This window comes from Pseudorasbora parva, chromosome 18, assembly GCF_024679245.1.
Source record: "Pseudorasbora parva isolate DD20220531a chromosome 18, ASM2467924v1, whole genome shotgun sequence".
Lineage (NCBI taxonomy): Eukaryota > Metazoa > Chordata > Actinopteri > Cypriniformes > Gobionidae > Pseudorasbora > Pseudorasbora parva.
In genome coordinates, this window is record NC_090189.1 from 11,998,193 (window position 1) to 12,020,083 (window position 21,891).

Consider the following 21,891-nt stretch of genomic DNA (forward strand, 5'->3'; position numbering starts at 1 on the left):
TTGGACGACTGTCACTCTCTCTTGCTACCATGGCGACCACAGCTTACGCTACAGGACGTGCGCGGCGCGCACCGTTTGATTTCACCGCTTGAGCATTTCAAGATGCACGAAACCTAGTTATAGGTTAAATAATAGCAGATAAAGAGCATTCAAAATGCAAAAAAGGAAGACAGTACAAGAAAAGGCATTGCAAAAAAGTTTTTGGATAAACAAAGAAATCAAACACAAGTAAATATCGGCGTGGCTTTTCAACGATGGGAAGAACTGAGGGACCTCAAGGGACTGAAAAACGACTCCTTGCTGTCTGTATTTCTGCTGGACAGGTAATCTTTCATTTTGAATATAAATGTTTTTGGTTTATGTTAAACTTACCTTAAACTTACCCACACACCACACCTGTCCCTAACTTTACTCTTAAACTAACCCATACCACCACACCTGTCCCTAACTTTACTCTTAAACTAACTGTTACTAGTGTGGGAATTTTTTTGTGAAAAAAACAAGCAAGAAAAATTTCATTTATTTGATAATCGTAAAATGTTTATTTTACTAACATTAATCTGTGATCCAGGATTTAGTTCTAATACCCCACAAAAAATAGCATCACCAGCTGTTTGTATATGGTGTTTGTATGCTGAAAATATCAGTTACTAAAGCTGTAACTTACACTGTAAAAAGTTATCAGATGACATGACAAGGCAACTTAATAAAATATGAATTACCTTAAAATGATTAAGTAAACTTTGTGGGTAATTGAACAAAAAACAAGTTATATGTAATTGTCAAGTTCACATCAATTAATTTTCAATTACACATAACGTTTATTTACTTAATTTATTTACTATCATTTTAAGGCAATTTCATTAAAGTGCACTATGTAACTCTTCCGTCCACTAGAGGGCGCCTATTCAAAACAAAGCGTAGTTCGATGACCAAGTTTTGAGCTCAGAATCTTGGGACATGTGGTCTTCACCTCACAGCCGGTGGAAAAGAATCAGGACTCATGCAGAAATCATGTTCATGGATGTGATTATTAACGTTACTGTAGTATGAAGCAGAGCAGTACCGAATGTTGAAGAAGCTGAGCAAGACCTCTCGAGCGATTGTAAAGATGAATGCAACACGCCTCGCGAGCAGCGGGACTTTTATTATGGCACCGTCGCCGGCATCATTTCTGCTTTTCCTGTCATGAGGTAAACCAGCTTAGTTTATCATATTAGATGTGTTGAAAATGATGTTATGACGTTACTCTGTGCGTTCGCTGAGCGGCTGCTGTGACACTTGTTCACACTGCTAAGAGTAAAGCATTCCTTGGTTAAAAGGGGGATTTTCTCACAATTTACAAATAGTTATGACAATATCCTGGCCGGACTACTGTTGTCAGTGATATGGTATTTGAAATTAACATGATTTCTTAATGTCTAGTGACATTTTATGATTTTTTTAAAAAAATACATTTCTTACATACAGTTCCTTTAAAGGGATAGTTCACTTTTAAATGAAAATTATGTCATCATTTACTCATCCTCAAGTTGTTTCAAACCTGTATGAATTTCTTTCTTCAGCTGAACATAACCAAACAGTTAACTGGAGCCATTGACTTCCATAGTATTTTTTTTCCTACTATGGAAGTCAATGGCTCCAGTTAACTGTTTGGGTTCTGACATTCTTCAAAATATCTTCCCTTGTGTTCAGCTGAAGAAAGAAATTCATACAGGTTTGAAACAACTTGAGAGTGAGTAAAGGATGACAGAATTTTCATTTTAAAGTGAACTATCCCTTTAAGTTATATGGAATTGTCAAGTTCACAAAGCTTAATTTTCAATTACACAAAGTTTATTTACTTAATAATTTTAAGGCAGTGGGTCTCTCTTATTAAGGCAATTTTTTTAAGTTGTCAGCTGATCACTTTTTACAGTGTATTCCTTTTTTATCGTTCTAAAACTGATGATGAGATTAACCTTCATTTAATACAAATTTGAAGGCTATTCACTTAGTGTAATGCATCAACTGTCAAGCCCTGCAGTCTGTTCTTAACATTGTTGAGCACACATGTCTGAAGTGCTTTGACTCTGTTCTTTGATAAGAATACAAGAGCCGACATCAGTGCTACATGGTGATAATTACTGTAAGTATATATATATATAAAAATGTCATTCTTTATCATATATATATGAGATAATGTCTCAGTACCCATAATATATGTCAAAGTATTTCCCTCTAATATTCTCAGTACACTATGCTGCCGTCAGAAAACTGTTTTCCAAAACCGTACATAACATATAACCTAGAACATTCTATTCTGAAGTGACTGCGAAGACATTGCGGCCTCCAAGAAAACAAATTAAAGATGTCCGAGTCCTCATATCAGTGTTTATGAGTGTGTGTGTGTGTGTGTGTGTGTGTGTGTGTGTGTGTGTGTGTGTGTTTGGCATCAAAGCAACACTTGGTATTTTATTAGTGTAAAACAACTGGTTAGGTCTTCACCTCAAGACAAGATGTGTGTGCTTGTTAGTCTTTTTGGCTCGTATCTGCCCAGCAACTGTTCAAACACATACTAACACGCACTCAAAACATCAACATGGCTTGTTAAACACAGAGGAATGGTCATGCTAACTTTAAGACCCACAGCTTGTCCACACCTATTCCTGTATCAACACAATGCTGTCAATGACCCACATAAATGTATCAGAAAATAATACACCGCACTTGATGTAATATGAATGATGTAACAGTCAGTTGTGTGTTTTATTACAGTGTCAAAACCTCAGAATGTATGCCGTCAACCTCCCTAGATGAGCTATGAGGTGTTTCACTGAAGGTAAGCAATAATGTCTCTTGCTGTGAAAAAGAAAAGTGACTGTGCCAGAAATGGTAATGATAGCAATGTGAAAGAAATATTTGTGAATGTATTTTTTAGTTTTGAAATCAATAAATAGCTATATTAAATGCTGAACCCATTTTTTAACCTCTTTGCACAACATCACATATCTATTTCTACAGAAAGATATGTGTGATGATTTGTGTAATGTAATCTGCTTGACTGTTTATGAGAGGAGTCTGCATTTATAGACGTGTGTTTTTGTGTGTGTGTGTTTTAAGAGGTGTTCAGTGGAAACTGATGAGTGAGGCTCCATGGGGAACTAAGGTCACACCACTTGAACTGTAGAGTGCGCGTGCGCGTGCGCGTGCGCGTGCGCGTGCGCGTGCGTGTGTGTGTGTGTGTGTGTGTGTGTGTGTGTGTGTGTGTGTGTGTGTGTGTGTGTGTGTGTGTGGTACAGGTATTCCCTACATTGTGGGGACAAGGATAGTAATACTAGACATTTTTGGGGAAACGTTTTGGCCCCTATGAGGAAACCAGCTTATGGATCATACTAATTAAAGTTTTTGTGAAAATGTAAACAAGTAGAACGTGTGTGAGTGTCCTGGCAAACCCTACATTATGGGACAAAATGTCCCCACAAAGATGGCAATATCCAAAATCCTTGTCCTTGAAGGGACATTTTTGGTCCCCATGAGGAAAACAGTTTATAAATCATACAAAATTATACTTTTGAAAATGTAGAAATGCAGAAAGTTTTCTGAAATGGGTTTGTGTCACTGTTAGGGGATATAATATACAGTTTGTACCATATAAAAATCATTATGTCTATGGAAAGTCCGTCCCCATAAAGCATGGAAACAGTGTGTATGTATATATATTTTGTGTGTATGTCTGTGTGTGTGTGTGTGTGTGTGTGTGTGTGTGTGTGTGTGTGTGTGTGTGTGTGTGTGTGTGTGTGTGTGTGTGTGTGTGTGTGTGTGTATCTGCATGTGTAAAAGCTTACGTTCGAGTGTGTGCATTGTTCATGACCCGGTCTCGGGACACAGACCTCTGAGCCAGGGGTTTTTACGCCCTCTGAGGTTTGCAGTAGGACACTTAAGGATTGAAGACAGTATGTTTCCACAGGGATCAATCACAAGGCAACACATTCTAAAGACTGAAACCTCAGCGTGATTTTAAAAGCCTGCAAAGCTTAAAGGTTTCTTAACCTGTGCCAACCCTAAGCTTGAGTATGTGGGATAAATTTGTTGCATCCAGAGGCACACTTATAAATGAAGGGAGATATTAAACATGACAATGCAATGTGTGAATTTTAACGGCATCTAGCGGTGAAGTTGTGAGTTGCATTCCCCAACGCTCACCCCTCCCTTTCAGAGCACATAGAGCAGCTGCGAGGGCCGACACAGGAGCAGAGAGTGTAGCCTGACAAGCCAGACCCACATCAAGATGTTTGGTCTGGAAACTCACCATTAACAGGGCTAAATCCAAGGGACGGGATAAACGATTTCAGTAATTCAATCCCCCAAACAGAGCTTTTCTGTGAAAAGAAACCCGTATACTCTCCGATTTTTACCTAAACATGTCCAATCTGGCAACCATGTGAACTGAAAACACCAATAAACAAGTAAGCTGCATTTTATCAATCTCCATTTGAGATGTTCTGCTTAAAGTGTCATTCAGTCTACATTTTAGACTTGTCTTTTTTCGTCAACGATATTGCATGTTTATATAACGTTAGTCACAATGTAGACTAACACCATACTTCAGTTCTCAAAAATATAAATATATAACTTATATTTTTACAAAATGAATGGCCTTGTCAAATGACTGTCGTTTTAACTTATATGGTGAAAAAAAGGTGACGTTTGGTAGAAGGATCGAGTGAACGATCTGTTAGCAAAGTATCTATGGTTGTATTTTGTAATACAAAATAATATTAACCTTCGTCATTACACACACTATTTAGTTTTGTATGGTACTTGGAGTTTCCTATTGTTACTGTACTAGCATCTTGCGATATCTAGACAATGCTGTCTCTTTAAGAAACTTTCAATTTAATCAGAAATTGTTTAAACAGTCAATAAGTGGATAAAATCACTACTTACTGCTTGCAGAAATATAGATGCCCTTTTCTTCATTTTAAGACGCTGAGTGAAGCTTGCTTAAAATGGGCCGGACAAATTAAATTGTTGTGGTATATCGGATTATAAACATCAACCATGACTGTTGACATTTTTTATCTGTGGGAAGGATATGTAAAGTCCTCAGGTCTCCTGAACAGCCTGGAACATAAAGTGTGTCCATGCAAGCAGCTTGTACCTGATGATTCTGCTGCAGTTCCGCCTGACAATGAATATGTTTTGACAGATGCAAATGTTGGGGGCATGCATATAAATGATCCCCAACGCTTGCGTCACGGTTGGGTTTATGTTGAGAAGCACTTTTTTTTCCCGTGGAGTTTTGGATTCACGAGATTTACCTGAGAAGTAGGAGGCAATGGTGTTTGAGACTCACAGTATGTGATGTCCATGTACTGAACTCTTATTATTTCGCCATGGCAAGGTTAATTCAATTTTTCATTCTAGGGCACCTTTAATAACAAAAAAGATAAAGTATGCTGCTTATTCACAGTTTCATAAATCAGTTCACATAGGTGTTTAGACAGAGAGAAAGTTTCCATAACTGTTCCTCGAATCAAATGCACCTGTTGGGAAGGCCAACTCAGATTACAGATGTGTGTGCTGGAGAGTGAGCATTTGAATAGGAGGATAAGGTGATGGATAGTAGGGGGTCTACGTGGTTCTTCTTAGAACCAAGCAGTCTTCTTCCTCTGCATCAGAGCTCATAGATCAGATCCTCCCTGTGGAGCTTTACACTTTTCTTGTTTCTCTGTCTGCGCCTGTAACACTGATGCAGGATAAACTCTCAGCCAACCACCTCTGAGAGGCATTAAAATACCTTTCAATGTCAAATTCCCTTCCACTGTTCTGACAGTAATAATCTCATTCTGGCTCCGCAGATGAATACACCTCAGAGATCTTCGTTGTGATGTTTGTCAACTCTGATTATCGCAAGGCAGGCAAATATAGCCATGAAGTGATAAATCGTCAGGCACGGCACATGTCTCTGCTATCAGGTAACCCACTTTAAACTAAGGGGGATGTTGACTAAAAATAAACTCTCTCCCCAAACCCCCAAGACCTTTCGGCTTTACGTGAACCTCATATTCTCCAGACAGACATCACTGTTGAGTATAATTGCCTATTTGGATTAAAAAAAAGGGTGGTGGGATTTTGTCACTGGGATTTTCTCTAGGACAAAGTTTCGGTTGTGAAAGCAGGACACTGATGCCGAGAGCTGTCTGCTTTAAGAGTGAGATTTTTGGATGGTCTCTCATGACAGATGTGTTCTAGTTAAGGTAATGGACTCTCAAAGGTTGTAAGGTTTTATCTTAACTTCAAATACAAAATATTTTTTATATTTTGTTTATTTATTTAATCTTTCTTAATTGATTAATTGTATTTTTAAAGGTCACTGTTTCTGTCTTTATGTCTATTTTTATTTTCATGCCTCGGTTTTGAATAGGTACACCAAACCTTTTGTTGTTGTTTTGAATGCATATTAAATGAGTCAGCTGTTGAATATGAGTATTGACCTTAATGATTGACCTTATTTATTTATGTTTTCTATTACGTCTCTTTAGTTATTTATGAAGTCTTACAGATTTATGAAGTACGCGATGACAGTTTAAGAGTAGCTTAAGAAAATCATGCGAGTAGGAAAAACAGTGTTGAGCCATATTCATCTGATAGCTCTGACGTGGGAATCACATATGGAAATTTCACACACATGGTTTGATACAAATCTGAATGGAAAATCATTTGACCAATCAGTCAGTCAGTTTTCCAGTGTAGCACAACAGCTTCATGCAGCAATACAGGTTATTTATAATGGAAAAACTGAGGATTAAATAATCTTCTGATCTTGGTTTTATCATTTATTTAATACATATTTAAAATATTTAATTGAAGTTATTTTTATAAAGTATTATATATATATATATATATATATATATATATATATATATATATATATATATATAATTAACATAAAATTAACATTAAATAAGTAATAAAATATGAAAATGTTCTTAAATATTACAATATGAAAAATGTTCCCTGAAAGATATTTTCAAGATTTTTTCATCTCATATTTATCTTGTTTAAAGAATATGTCCTTTTTTTTTTTAAACATAGGGCATGCATCATTTTGCCCATGATGTCTTACAAAACATACTGTGGTTGAACAATGGTGTATTAATAGTATCAGATAATGATAAACACATTTATGTATTATAGTATTACCCCACATTAACCCAAACTTCTAAAAAGAATACCATGTCTAAAAGCCACATTAGTGCCACGGTATATTTTTGCTGAATTTTTTTTTTTTTAATGATCTTCAGCTCTCAATTTCTATGTGTCTAATTGTTCCTTGCCCCCTTCCCCCCTCTTTTTCCGTTTCCTCTCGTGCAGTGACGTGTGCGCAGTGATCCAGAGAGAGAGATGACAGCTGAGTGGGTTGACAATCTGCTGCTCTTGGACACAGATGCTGTCAAATCTTCCCCCGCTTCAGTGCCTATAGAGCAAGATGAGCCGGCCCATGCCCCGCACAACCAGACAGACGGCAGCTTCAATCCAATCCCTGATCAACAGCCTGATCCTGCTTCAGAAAGCTCAGGATTACTGCCAGTTCTGTGCCAGGGCAGGACCATTGAGATCCATAGTCCAAACAGACACGGGGAAAGAGAAAATGAAGGTGGTTTAGTCTTAACTCAGCGCCTGGATCACACAGCACTGATTGAAATGAAAATAAATAATCTAAATGATGATAAAAGCAATGATTGTGACTTCGACACTGGTGTTGTAATGGAGACTGGCAATATCACAAAGAGCATTAACAACCCTGACCTAATTCCTCTTATGGACGTGGACAATACGATAGACAGAAATCATAATGACTTAAACGATCCAAATGATGCTCAAGGCACTTTAATGAGTCCAGAAGTTCCATCTTCAACAGAACCCAACAGACAAGAAGAAATGGGCCAATACACCATTTTAAACCAATATTCCTCGTATGAAAGTGTTGGACTTGAGGTTAGCCAAATGACTGAGGATGATCATCCCTTGTTAGATACCGTCTCTGATGTAATGAATAGTGAGCAAAACCATGACCAACCATTCTTGATAGGAAACAATGAGATTGATGGAAGTTCCTCTGAATCATTCATCCAGACCTGCCAAGATACACCTGAAGATATTGATGTAGCAGTGGAAGTGGAAGTGGCTACCTATAAAACTTACCCAGAAATGCATGGCATTGCAGAGGACTTCATGTGTGCCTGTTATACAAATTCCCAGACACCAAAGTTGGAAGATCCGATAACTGACTTCCCTATGTGTTTGGCCAATTTGTACGAAGCAGACACTCTAAATATCTTAACAGATGCCTCCACATTATTAGATTCTTTGGGGATAAACAACGTCTTGGAAACAGCTGACATGCCTATCAATGACAGCCAGACTGTAAATAAAGACTTGGCTTCCTCAAATGTTGAGTTTTGCTCAAACGTCGTTTTAACCCAGACGGTTCAGAATCTTCGTCAGGTTTCAGAACATGACGTAACGGAATTGGAATCCAACGGAACAGATGATTTCATTCTTGATGGAATGATTGATACAAAGGTATCATTGGAAGGCAGTAGAGTGCAATCATTGGCGGCATGTAGCCATGAACCGAGTGTGACAATTGGTAATTCTGAGTCATTCTTCCCCCAATCCATGCTTGAAACACCACAGCTGAAGAAGGATCTCTCACAAGTGGTCCTCTGCCCAACACCTGTCACGAATATAGATTTAGGTAAACGTTCTGAGGAGATAGAGGACACTTGCTTAAAATTCACAGGAACGGAACGTGACGTTGAGGCTGGTAGTGAGTTGTGGCTGGACGCTTACCAGTTCTTGGCAGGTGAAGAGGATGAGGGTGCTATTTTTGACAAGAGGGGTCGTTCATGTTCTCCCAGCCCCCTTATGGCCCATCCAGACAACACAAAAGCCTCAGGCACAAAAGCCTCAGACTGCCCCAGGAGAGAGAACATTACAATTGACCACCACGCTGAGGACTGGGAGCTGAGATTTCCACCTGTTGAGAGGTGGTCGTCCTCAGACAGCTGGGCTAGCGCATTTTCAGACTGGTTCCAGGCAGTTAACACCTCTCCAGAAGACTCTTTCACCAGTGCTAACACTTCAGGCTCTGGTTCTAAGCACGGTATGGCAATCCCGGACAACATTTTGGAGAAAAGGACAGGTCCACATAATGCAAACAACTCTGAACAGGCTTGTCTGTCCCTGAACCTCCTAGAACCAGAAGAACCAGGTCAAGCCTCAAGTAGAGGACAAGTCGAATCTGATAACACTAATGGAACTCTTTTTAAACAAGGAGATAAAGAGAGACTTCCTTCTCATTTAGACGCAGACAGTCGGGACAATACAACGATGAAGAACAACATGAGTTTGTTGGATACCTTGGTTAAGACTGAATCGCTTAAACCAGAAAAGAAAACAGCCATGGATATGTTTAATGCATCCAAGTCATCTATGTCTTCGGCAAACGAGTTCAATGCCAAACTATATGGAAGCCAGCACACCTCTGGAGAGCTTTGGAGTTCAAAGGTGAGATGACTAGCATATTTCAAATGCAATGCACAGGCATATGTAGACTCTGGTGTTTTGACTGAGCATTCTTTAGATCTTTTACAATTTGCATTGAGAGAGTTACACTTTACAATTTTTTAAATGAACCTAAAGGTTAGTTTTGGTTACTTACACTGAAATAACCTCATATTGAGCTTAGGTATTTTAAAAGCTGAATCTGAATGTAACTACTACACGGTTTTAGAATTAAACAGAAGTTGACCTTTGTTCCCTTAGTTCAGTGATGAGATCATCACACGAACACTGAATTTTACAGAATGATTACTGTATTTGTATACCATGGAATTAACAAGCTACTGTACTTTAAAGAATACCTTGGTGCATCTCCAAAAACATGGTGTTATGGCAACACCGTGGGATTTTTTGACAGTTTTGTCAGAGACCGTTTTGATTATGTAAAAGTCTTTAACCTGTTACTGTGACAGATCATGATCTTAAATAGCGAGTCACCTTTAACATTTCCTTCAATAGACCTTACATATGTTGAACACTTTCAGTTTGAATTGCATTATTTAATCTCTCTTACACACACATACAAACACATTTACCTAATCTAACTTACTTAATCTAATTATAATAATTAGAGACTAAACCTAAACATATCCCTACATGTGAATCACATTTTCCTGCAATTAAATAATAAAATAAATTCTATTAAATTGTATTATTATATTTTCTCTCCCTTTTCAGGAAATGTTAATGTTATTTATCTGACTTCTAGAGCAATTTTTTTACAAATTCATCCCAGAGTATGGCTCAAACACAATCACTAATACATAAACATTCCCCCATTTCTCTCATTCATGACAGACTGCTGTGGCTGCTGAGGAAATCTGAGGAGCAGAGAAAGATATTGATAAACATAAATGCAGACTAATTATAGATAGTGGTAGATGATAATAGACCAGAGAGCAAAAGAGGAACTGTGAGGCAGGGGGTTGAGAGGCACGAGCACAGCTGAGGGTAGAAATACGACCCTTGCTTGCAACTTCAGTGTCGTACTGTACGGCAGTTTCTCCAATCCCACAGACCCCTGAGGCAGTGGGAGAGCTGTGATTGGCTCACCTGCTTTACACAGTGGCAGTGATCACTATAATAGAGATGATCACTTCCACTGACAACCACATGTGGCTTTAGACTTCTACATGAGAGCATTTTTGCATTAGGCAGACCATCGCCTCAGTGAGGTATGTAAACAAACAATAACATGCAGTTTGGATGAGCATAGGCCTAAATTGTGACTTGTAAATTATACAAATTATGTAATTTCTGTGATGTCTTTATTGTCTCCCGATTCTCTCCATGACATTTCATGTTTTTGTCTTTCAGAAGGAGGGAAATACGCTGGTGGAGGTGACTGGAGACAAAGTTTCAGTACTTGGGTTGGCCTTTGAGGAGGAACGTCAAAGCAGCTTTTCTTCTTCGAAGATCTCAGCTTACACCAGCAACAAGAATTTAACTGGCTGTGTGAGTGGTGAGGAGCGGCGCCACGGCTCCAATGTGAACCTATGCACATGTCCCTCTCAATCGGACATTCACGTGTCTTCAGAGGTGGGACGTGCTGAGAGAAATGGATCGTTTGTGCATTCTAACTCTGAGGACTGTACCGTGAAGCCAAGAGACGAGAAAAGAAATGCAATTCCAGAGTTTATTATGCCGTTTGCTCCACTCTGTACTGGAAATAATTTCCTCAATCATAGTTTATTGAGAGAGGACAATCCACAAGCTGATCTAGATCTTCCTCCCAAAGAGACTTTTAATGAGATACACCTTAAGAGTAATCAAAAATCAGTCAGTAGTGACAATTCTTCTGAAGACCGCTTTTATACATGCCCTGAGCAGTCTTCATCTTCATCCGGTGGAGATTCAGATGAGCCTTCCATCAAGGATACTCAGAGAAAATCAGAATACAATGATACGTGTGACATCAGCAAAGAGCTTTCTAAGTTTATTTTACTCACAGGAGAGCATTTTATGGTGTCTGAGGACAAACGTGTTGCGTATGTTACTCTAGACTTGGAGGAACCCAGAAATTTGAGTCTTTTCCCTTTGTCAAACTGTGAGGAACTACCTAAAACAGACAATATGCCTCACAAGACTTCCTTAGATGGTAAAACACACTCTAAACATAAGGAACAACCAGCTGAGAAGCAGCAACATGGGATTCAAACATCAAAAAAGCAAGATCTTCAGCAGATGAAAGACTCAGAAGAAGCTGGTTGTGAAGATCGTCCAGTTACTGTCATAGAAACCATCGTCATCACAGAAAAGATTGTTCCTAAAACCCAAGGGAAAAAGAAAAAGAAGCATGCGCAACACGGGACGCCAAAACCAGAGAATGATCCACCGACTAACATGGGGAGCAGGAACACTCAGAAGAGCACAATTGGCAAGACAGAGAACCTTGAGGTGAAGGTGGCGTCAAATGGTCTGGGTAAACCAGCATCTCATCTTTCCACCAAAATGGATATTACTAATAAAGATAGCACTCAAAAAGTTATGACAGTGAGACCCAAAGTAGAACCCAGTTGGGCCAAGATGCACCCTGCCAGCGTAAATGCCACTCAGAAAGCTGTCCCTATAAAACTCAAAGCAGATGCCAGTAACACAGCCAAGATGGAAAATAAGACGTGCACCTCAGATTCTCAGAGCATGTGTTTACCCAGCATGCTGAATGATGACATAAAGCGCAGACGAATTGCAAACGCAGTTCCGATAAGGACGAGGCCACAGCTGCCTGCAATTTTCCGCCAAGCAAGAAAAGATGGAGAAGATGTGACTCGGAGACCGTACAGTGAGGCCGTCAAGCAGAAGATTCCAACACCCAAAGAAGGTTCTCAAAATGCTTTCTTATTCAACTTAGAATTAAAAGTCAGTCCATTAGAAAAGATTTAAAGACGACAAAAGCCCAGTGTCCTGCAGAGTCTAGCTTCAGCCTGGCCAAAAACACTTGTCTGGAGGTTTTCTAGTAATCCTGAGTACGTTGTTTAGATTGTTCGGGTGTGTTTGATTAGGGCTGGAGCTAAACTCTGTACAATAGGGACAGGATTGGACACCTTGTGTATTTATACCAGAGTGAGAAATGTCAGAACCTTGCTGGAAAAAAACTCCAACTTGAACCAGTCTGATTTGGTTTGCAGGTCTTAACTGGTTTAAGCTGATTTAGCTGGACTTCCAGCCTAGTTAAGGTGGTTTTAGCTGGTTTGACCAGCTTGGCTACCTTAGGGAGACCAGTTAAATACCTTAGGTGATTTAAGCTGTTATAAGAGGAATACATGGCAGCTATAAGTGCACTATAATATTTGAAAAAAGTCTATAAACTACATATTTTATGTTTTGTTGTAGTTGTGGTTCCTTGCATAGTCTCAGAGATCCAGGCTGACCCAGTCCCTGCTGACCCCCAGAACATCCTACTTTGGTGCAAGTTCAGTCCCATACCACCTGATGCCACCGTTAAATGGACTAAAGAGGGAACAGTGCTGTCAGAGATGAACAAAGTGTAAGAAAAACCCACTTTACACATCAGTCCCCACTTTACCTTATACCTGGTTTATCATCTGACTGGGGTCCAAATATAATTAGTTAACTAAGATGACATCTTTTAAGAACATCATCGTACCTTTTTTACCACTTGGTGGCACTCTGTTATTGTTTAAATCTGCTGTACATTTTGGCAGAGACCTGACTGAACGCCAGAGCACTGGTGATTCAGCCATGAGTTGGAGTGGGAGCGAAATAAACCTTTTACATAACCGTGTGATTCATTCCTGCTAAATGCTGACTATGCCTCAGACTCTCTCAAACAGGCCTCTGCTTTACAGAATGGTCCTTCTGAGTTGTTTTGTAAGCTGTAACTGAAAATATACTGTATAAGGGATTCAGCAATGAACATGTGCATAGACCAATGCATTTAGTCTGTAGGGCCTTGACAGTTGATTAAGTAATTGAAAGTATTTTCCCAGATGTGTGAAGAATTATCGATTTACTAGGTTTTTCTTGTTTCTGCAGAGAGAAGGATGACGGCCGCTTTACATTGACAATCCTAGAAGCTTGCAGTAAAGATCTAGGGCTGTACAAATGCAGTCTGAATGCCGGCAACATTTCTGTTTCGACCTCAGAGTACCATCTCACATCTGAGGGTAAGACATGGAAGGCTGCTTCCCAGAATAATCTGATTTAAGAGGCTATAAATTGAGATTTTAATTTGTTGATGCACTTCATGACTAAGCAGAAAGTTACAGCAGGATGTTTAACTCGCGCTCTGAAGCTTCAGCAGGGAGAATGATTAAATAGACCGGGAAAAAAGTAAGCAGGATCAAGAGTTTCCTGCTTCCAAAATGGCTTACTGAATTTGATACAACAATTTAGTACATTCTTATGCATGTGTGGCACGAATACAATTCATACCATACTACTATTAGTATGATTTTTTTTAAAAACAATATTCAGCAAGGATGCAATCCAATTATCTAAAGTGTCATTATTAAAGACATTTATAATGTTCTTTTTATTCATCAAAGAATCCTGAAAAAAAGGATGTTTCCACAATTTTTTTAGCAGTATAACTATATTTATTTGATGGGAAAAGAACAGTAAAAACAGTAATATTGTGTGTAATATTATTATTACATTTCTATTTAAATATATTATATTTATAATGTTTTCCTGTGATGGCAAAACTGAATTTACACAGTTTCTTCAGTCTTCAGTGTCACATGATCCTTCATAAATTATTCTAATATTCTGATTTGCTGCTAATATACTGATTATTAATTTGAAATAATGAAAACAGTTGTGCTGCTTAATATTTTTGTTGAAATCATGATACGTTTTTGTCAGGATTCTTTGAATACAAAGTTAGAACAGCATTTATTTAAAATATGACTTTGCAACTTTTGCTGTTTAATGCATCTTTGCTCAATAAAAGTATACATTTCTTTAAAAGAAATATCTTTCTGACCTTAAACTTTTGAAGCGTAGTGTATGTATTCTTCATTTTAGTTTCTATTTGTGTCTGGGAAAGCAATCCTCACATTCAGTAAAATAATGGCAGATAGCTTATTGCACACATTGACTTAACCGTCTACATTTTTAATTGCAGTGCTAATGGAACTAGTCATTCCGAGTCATGATCAGCCAGGTAAACAGACCCTAATTTCATGTCCTCTTAAGAATATAAAATCCTTTGAGAAGCTAAATTAGGTAACACTTTATTTTACAGTGTCCTTGTTACATACAGCTCTGGAAAAAAATAAGAGACCACTTAACATTGAAAAATCAATGTTAAGTAGTCTCTTAATTTTTTCCAGAGCTGTATGTTTACATGTATTTACCAAAGTACAGTAACAGTAAATGATGTATTGATTACATGCAACTAACCCTAAACGAAAACTTATTCTTTACTTTAACCCCATAGTAAGTACAAGTAGTTCATTTATATTACTCAGTACTTAAATATATAATTATACTGTAACAATGACACCTTAAAATAAAGTGTAACCCCAAGTTATGAGGTACATTTTATTTTATGCAGATCTGACAGTTTTTTTTAAAGGCTTCTGGGTGTAACTGGTTAGTTATACAAAAGTTCTCCCCCTATTTAATCTCCCAGCTGAACCCAGGGTTGTGGACGGAGACGAGGAGAACATCCAGTGCAGCCCGCTTCTATTTAAGGAGGATTTTCTCTCAGAACAGTACTTTGGAGAGAATCAGCCCGCTAGCATTGTGACTGAAAAGGTCCACTTCGGCGAAGGCATGCACCGCAAGGCTTTCAGAACTACTCTTAGAGAAGGCAATCTGCCACGATTCAACCCCGGCCATCCCTGCGTCCTGAAAGTCCACAACGGCATCAGCTATGGGACTAAAAATATCGAGGAACTTGTCAAGAAGAACTACAGTCTGGCTGTGGAGGTGAGAATATGTGTCTTCAGGGAGATGTTTAATTAAGATTAAACTTAATGAATTAATTTAAGAAATTAACTTGAGACTGATTTTTTTCCCCCTGTATTAACCAGGAATGTCATGTGCAGAATACCGCAAGGGAATATATTAAAGCGTACAATAGTGTGGCCAAGTCTGCAGAATCATTTGGAGAGCTGCCAGAGTAAGTATTTCAAAACTCTCCAACTGTCTCCTTACTGTCTACACAATATTGACATCACACACTTATGTTTGTCATGTGAGTTGTAAAAAGTACTGGCAAACTTGTACGTACGGTACACTTAATTAAAAGTGAAAGGTATCGAACCAAAATATACTTAATAAAAAATACTGTCATTAATTACTTGCCCTTGTGTCATTCTAAACCCGTAAGACTTTTGTTGATCTTCATAACAAATGAGGATCTTTTTGATGAAATCTGAGATTTTTGTCCCCCCATTGAAAGTTAAGCAATTACCACTAATCCATATGAATCGAGCAGTTTAGTCCACATTTTCTGTAGACTCAATCGCATTATTTGATGAACAGACTGAATTTAGGCTTTTAATTACATATGAATATTCATCAACGCACACATCAGTTATAATAAACGGAAGCTCAAACATGCTTGCTTGACGTGCGAAAACTATTGATGTTGTATCTTGTTTCGCATCACATTTGAGCTTAAGCAAGATACAATGAGTTTCATTTTGAGCTTCATTTTGAACAGATTAAATCTGTTCCGCAAGAACCAATGAGGTTTGCTCAGCACGTTTGAAATTCCACAATGACCAATGTGGTCCATTCATGGTTACGCATCACGTTCGAACTTCCACAAGGACCAATGAGGTTCATTTTGAGCTTCCGCAAGAACCAATGAGGTTTGTTCATGGTTGCTCAGCACGTTTGAAATTCCACAAGGACCAATGAGGTTCATTCTTGGTTATGAAGCACGGTTGATCTTCAGCAAGAACCAAAGAGGTTCGTTTTGAGATCAGCAAGAACCAATGAGGTTTGTTCTCACACATTAAGAAGAGCTTCTGTTTTTGAATTAAATTAAATCTATTCAGGGTATAAAGCGATTGTGTCTCTTCAGAAAATATGGTCTAAACCGCTCAATTCATATGGATTTGTTTTATGATCTCTTTAAGAACTTTTTGATGGGTCAAAGTGGTAGTTGTGTAGCTGTCAATGGAGAGACAGAAAGCCCTCAGATTACAACAAAAAGATCTTAATTTGGGTTCTGATGATAAACAAAAGTCTTACGGGTTTGGAAGTAAATTAAGGTGAGTAAATGATAAAAGAGTTTTAATTATTTGGTTGAACTAACCCCTTAATATTCTTGTGGAAACGGCAAAAAAAATGCAGGTCCCTTTAAATGAATAGAATGTTATAAAGAAAATAGAATTGCAACATTGTAAAAGTCTTTACTGTCACTGTTGATTAACTGAATGCATCCTCGCTAAATAAAAACAATTAATAAAAAAATATCTTTCTGACTCCAAACTTTTGAATGGTAGTGCACAATATTTAAAGCTCTTGGACACTTTAAAATTCAGCAAAAATTGTTTAGAAAGTGAATTCATCAGCATTCGTAAACATCAGTATTTTTTTAAACACTTTCCTTAAATTCCCAGCATCATCCCTATTTATTTGGTGCACCGGCCGTCTAACGACATCCCTTACGCCACGCTGGAGGAGGAGCTGCTGGGAGACTTTGTGAAGTACTCTGTGAAGGACGGGAAGGAGATCAACCTGATGCGCAGAGACTCTGAGGCGGGACAGAAATGCTGTGCCTTTCAGCACTGGGTCTACACACAGACAGAGGGCAACCTGCTGGTCACCGATATGCAGGGTATTTAATGAACTTTAATTTGATGCTAACGTGTTGCTCATCATAGGGCTGGGCGATATGGAGCAAAAAATATATCTCGATATATTTTGCTATATCTCGATATACGATATATATCTCGATATCTTTACAGGAAAAATAACCCCCTAAAAACTACAGCAAAAACAAATGTGCCAAATACCACAAAAACTTTTTTTTTTTTAAATTGAAGTACAAAGAGGTAGTCAAGTGCTTTTGCGACATTTAAAAAAAAAAAAACTCCCTGATTACATAAATAATAATAATTTAACTGTAAAAGAAAATAAATAATATTGCCTTCTCACAGTCTTTACAGACTCTACAGTCTACTTTACAGTTAAAGTAAACAGTAAGCATTTTGCAGAAAGATGGGGGCATGACTGAGATATAAATAAACAGATTTTGTCATAACACCATTTCCTGTTAAATGTGTATCAAAATTCAAACAGTGATGTTTGTCATGAGTTTGACAATTCAAACTCATCATGCAGATCATGTAGGCTACACATGAGCTGAATTTCACTTCTTTTCCAGTTACAGAACGAAATATGAATGTCAGAAGGTAGGCTATATGATAATATGATACAGTACAACTTACAGAAGAGCACCGCGTGTCTCAGGACACCCGGGATGTCGCGTTTTTCCCTCTTGGTTAAAACGTGAATAGACCTATTCATCATAATCCCGTGATAAAGCTGACAAAATAATAATAGTAATGATATTGCAATACTTTTTAAATGTTTTCAAATGATATGCGACCATTTTGACATTTTAACCGAAAACTATGCGATCAGTTAGACACAGATCATAACTGGCATGATTGCGACCGCGTCTCGCACCAGTAGTGTCAATCACCTGACTGTGGGTGAAACGTGCGATTTGAACTATGATGAACATTAATATTTCTTTATGAATTTTATCAAGCAGTTGTGTTAGAAGGAAAACATGGTCTCTAAACTGAGTCCTGAACAATGTGCGCGCTTGTCAACATGATAACTAATCCTCCCCTGGTTGTGGAAGCAGCCGTGTTCAATGAGACAACACGCGAGGGGAGGGAGAACAAAGCAAGAGGCGGGAGGCGCGCGAGGCTCCGCGAGCACAACACAGAGAAGGCAAACAAGCAAAGTGGCGGAATCAGAATTAAATATTAACAATATATCGATATGTACGATATGTCCAAATCCATATCGAGCTGAAAAAATATCTCGATATATTTTAAATATCGAGATATCGCCCACCCCTAGCTCATCATGACATTATCAGTACAGATGAACTACTTTATGTAGTGAAACAGAACATTTTTCTCCTTCATGCACAGGAGTTGGTATGAAACTAACAGATGTTGGGATTGCCACCTGTAAAAAAGGGTAAGTTCTGAATTAAAAATATAAATATAGATAATAGAATGTTTAATAATAATAATATATTTAAATATGTAAATATAAATATCATAGACTGATCATATAATAGTAAATATTAAATAATAAACTATTTAAATATCCATTTCTTTTATTTAAGTGATATTTAAATATTTATAATACAAAAAATGTGTAGTTATGAAAGTCTTTTTTTATTGTTACAGCTACAAGGGATTCAGGGGAAACTGTGCCACATCCTTCATTGATCAGTTCAAAGCTCTGCATCAGTGTAACAGGTACTGTGAGCTACTGGGCCTGATGTCCCTCCAGCCCAAGCCAAAACGCACCGTCGCCCCCCCAAAGCCAAAGACACAACACGTGCCAAAGAAAAAAACATTCAGCCCTGTCCTGAATGGCAAATCCTGATTGGACAGAAGCCCTGAACATTTGCTTGTATAAATAGTGATTGCGGGTTTTAGCAATGAAGTCTTGCTTAGGGACAAACGTGTTTCTGAGATGTTTCTTTAAATGTAAGATGACATTCATCTGTAAGGACAGTAGGGAGGTTAATTCTTTCTTGAGAGTTCTGCTATTATAACTGAGCTTATTACTGATTTGTAGTCATTTTTGACTTGTTTTTTTAAGGGGTGAGTGGATTGTGAAAGAATTGATGTAATATTTTTTTGTTAAAATCAAAGAAATATAGGAAGTTATCAGCCTATAGTGTTTTATCCTGATTTGCTTTGATGAAAAGTTAATAATCGTGCCAGTGGTGCTGCCGTCTGTTTCTTTATTATTAGCCTACTGGCACTATTGTAGGCGATAATAGACGTGCCAGAATAATTACAAAGAACTGTAAACGTTTCCATGTTATTATGAATGTATGTTATGATAGTACTTTAGACTTTATTTACTTTAGAGTTTATCTAATGGCTTAAGCTTAACGAGTATGTTACACAAAAATGGAAAACAAAATTGTCATTAATCACTCACCTCCATGGAATCTCAAGCGTGTTGCGTAACATGAGAATGAACCTCATTGGTACTCAAACATCAAGCAAACATGCTTGAGCTTCTGTTTAGTATATCTGATGTGTAAGTTGATTTGTTGTTATTTGTGCATAAAAGCCTAAATTCAGTCTGTTCATCATATCTTATCAAGAGATCATGTCTCTTCAGAAAATTTGGACTAAACCGCTCGATTCATATGGATTCGTTCTATGATCTCTTTATGAACTTTTTGAAGCGTCAAACTGGTAGTTGCATAACTGTCAAAGGAGGGAGAGAAAGCTCTCTGATTTTATTAAAAATATCTTAATTTGTGTTTTGAAGATGACTGAAAGTCTTACGAGTTTGGAAAGACACGAGGGCGAGTAATTAATGACAGAATTTACATTTTTGGGAGAACTATCCCTTTAAATAGATTTATTTATTTATTTACTAATAGATATTTACTTTGTGACTGAGATAAATGTACAACATGGGGGAAAAATGGTAGAGTAACTGCTAGATTTGAATGTTGGAAGCTGCTCATTTTCAATGTTAAAATGCAAAGTAACATTTAATTGTTATTTATTTTACTGTTTAGTATTTAGTTTTACTTTAATGTTCTATTCTGTTTGTCTGTGGGAAGGTAGGATAAGGTGGTAAATATGATGCTATGGAAAAGTTTGTGCACTTGCCCTAGTAAACAGCTGTTGATTTGCCTCAGGAAGAATGACAATCCTCCCACCTTCACGTTTCCATCATCCTTTGAAAGTCAAATGACTTATTGCCTCAGTACTATATATAAACACACGTTTGAAGCAACATATTTGTCCTGTTAATGTTAATGAACCGCACAAATGAATCACCTGAAATTAAAAACTGTGATGTTAGCTGCTTTATGCAAATCTAGATAGTCTTATATTGAAGTATTAGTAGTCTTAGTAAATATGGATTGAAGGTTATAAGATTTTTGGTTTGCCTGAACCACAATTATCTTGTATTGGCTTTGAATGGCCTTTCTGAATGGCATTGTTTAATAATAAATATTGCTTTTCTTTTTGGGGTATATTGGCTTGATTTTAATAACAAATCAAATGTTACAAATAACATTTTTATCCATTAAACACTTAAAAACTTTTATTGTCATGAAGACCACATACCAATACAATACGAAGGAAGCGTCAAATGACATGCATACCGGACTCATTAATAATAATCTAATAACAGCAACTGGGTCAGTAGGCACACATGGCAGACATGATCTATTACATCTATTTTTGGCAGATGCCAATGTATCAACCGTACACAAACTCATACTAACATTCATTTAAAGTTACGAACAAAGGTGTTTCATATTCTCACAATAGAATCCAACAGCCTGTGACGTCACCTGTTTCTCTGCGCTGCTGATTGGCGGAGGAGTTCGGTAGGTCTCACCGTGGCTATTTAGTGTGATAATGGCGTTTGATGACAGAGGATACAAACACCATTGTCACACTCCACAGCTCAGGAGGACGACAAACACACAGTTCACATTGTAGGTTTACAGCCTTGTTTTTGCTAATTCCAGAAGTCGTTATCACCTGTGATAGGTAAACAATATACTTTTATATTAGGGCTAAAAAAATGACAGCTAGCACAGTAGTTTTATTTAAAATAAAATAAAATAAACGATCCTAATATTGAATTCTTCTTGCGTTTCTGCTTTCAGAGACTTGTGATCTCATCTAAACCCTCAAAATGAACCTCTGATTAGCAACTTGCACTTAAATGAACAAGGCCAGGACAGGTTGGTCATTTTGCCTCTTTCTCTTACAGTCAGTAGCTGGTTCAGTCTAACCGTGTGCAAATGTTATCGATGTCGGTCAGTTGGGTGGACGCTGCTGGGAACAGTGCAGATGGGCTGATTGGGCTCTTCTAAACTATCGTTTGGGCCCTAGATCTGGGGAATTCCACAGAGGCTCCACCACCCATTGATCTTGCATTTTTGTGTGTGAATTTTTTAAAATGCACATGTAACTAATTGCTGCGTTCCAGTCAGGTTTTTGAGTCCGTATCATAGGTCCGTATAAGTTACAAATTTAAACCACAACTTTGTAACGTCCCAGCCAGGCAAAGTCACGACAAACTACCTGAGCGCAAGGAATTGTGGTATGT

At 37.8% G+C, this 21,891-nt stretch overlaps 1 protein-coding gene across 5 annotated transcripts; it reads left to right on the forward strand.

The window, feature by feature from the left end:
* Window positions 1-171: 171 nt before the first annotated feature.
* On the forward strand, window positions 172-20,295 carry alpk2 (alpha-kinase 2). 5 transcript variants are annotated; one of them, XM_067423625.1, is made up of 13 exons: window positions 172-323; window positions 2,758-2,821; window positions 5,844-5,960; window positions 7,360-9,558; window positions 10,930-12,433; window positions 12,946-13,099; window positions 13,609-13,739; window positions 14,702-14,740; window positions 15,212-15,510; window positions 15,615-15,703; window positions 17,157-17,374; window positions 18,708-18,756; window positions 18,972-20,295. In XM_067423625.1, the coding sequence occupies exons 4-13, from the start codon at window positions 7,390-7,392 to the stop codon at window positions 19,171-19,173; spliced, it is 4,854 nt and encodes a 1,617-aa protein (XP_067279726.1). In that variant the 5' UTR covers window positions 172-323; window positions 2,758-2,821; window positions 5,844-5,960; window positions 7,360-7,389; the 3' UTR covers window positions 19,174-20,295. The 5 variants fall into 5 exon arrangements, with proteins under 5 accessions (XP_067279726.1, XP_067279725.1, XP_067279729.1 ...); XM_067423624.1 differs by lacking the exon at window positions 172-323 and adding an exon at window positions 969-1,193; XM_067423628.1 differs by lacking the exons at window positions 172-323; window positions 14,702-14,740 and adding an exon at window positions 969-1,193.
* Window positions 20,296-21,891: the final 1,596 nt, after the last annotated feature.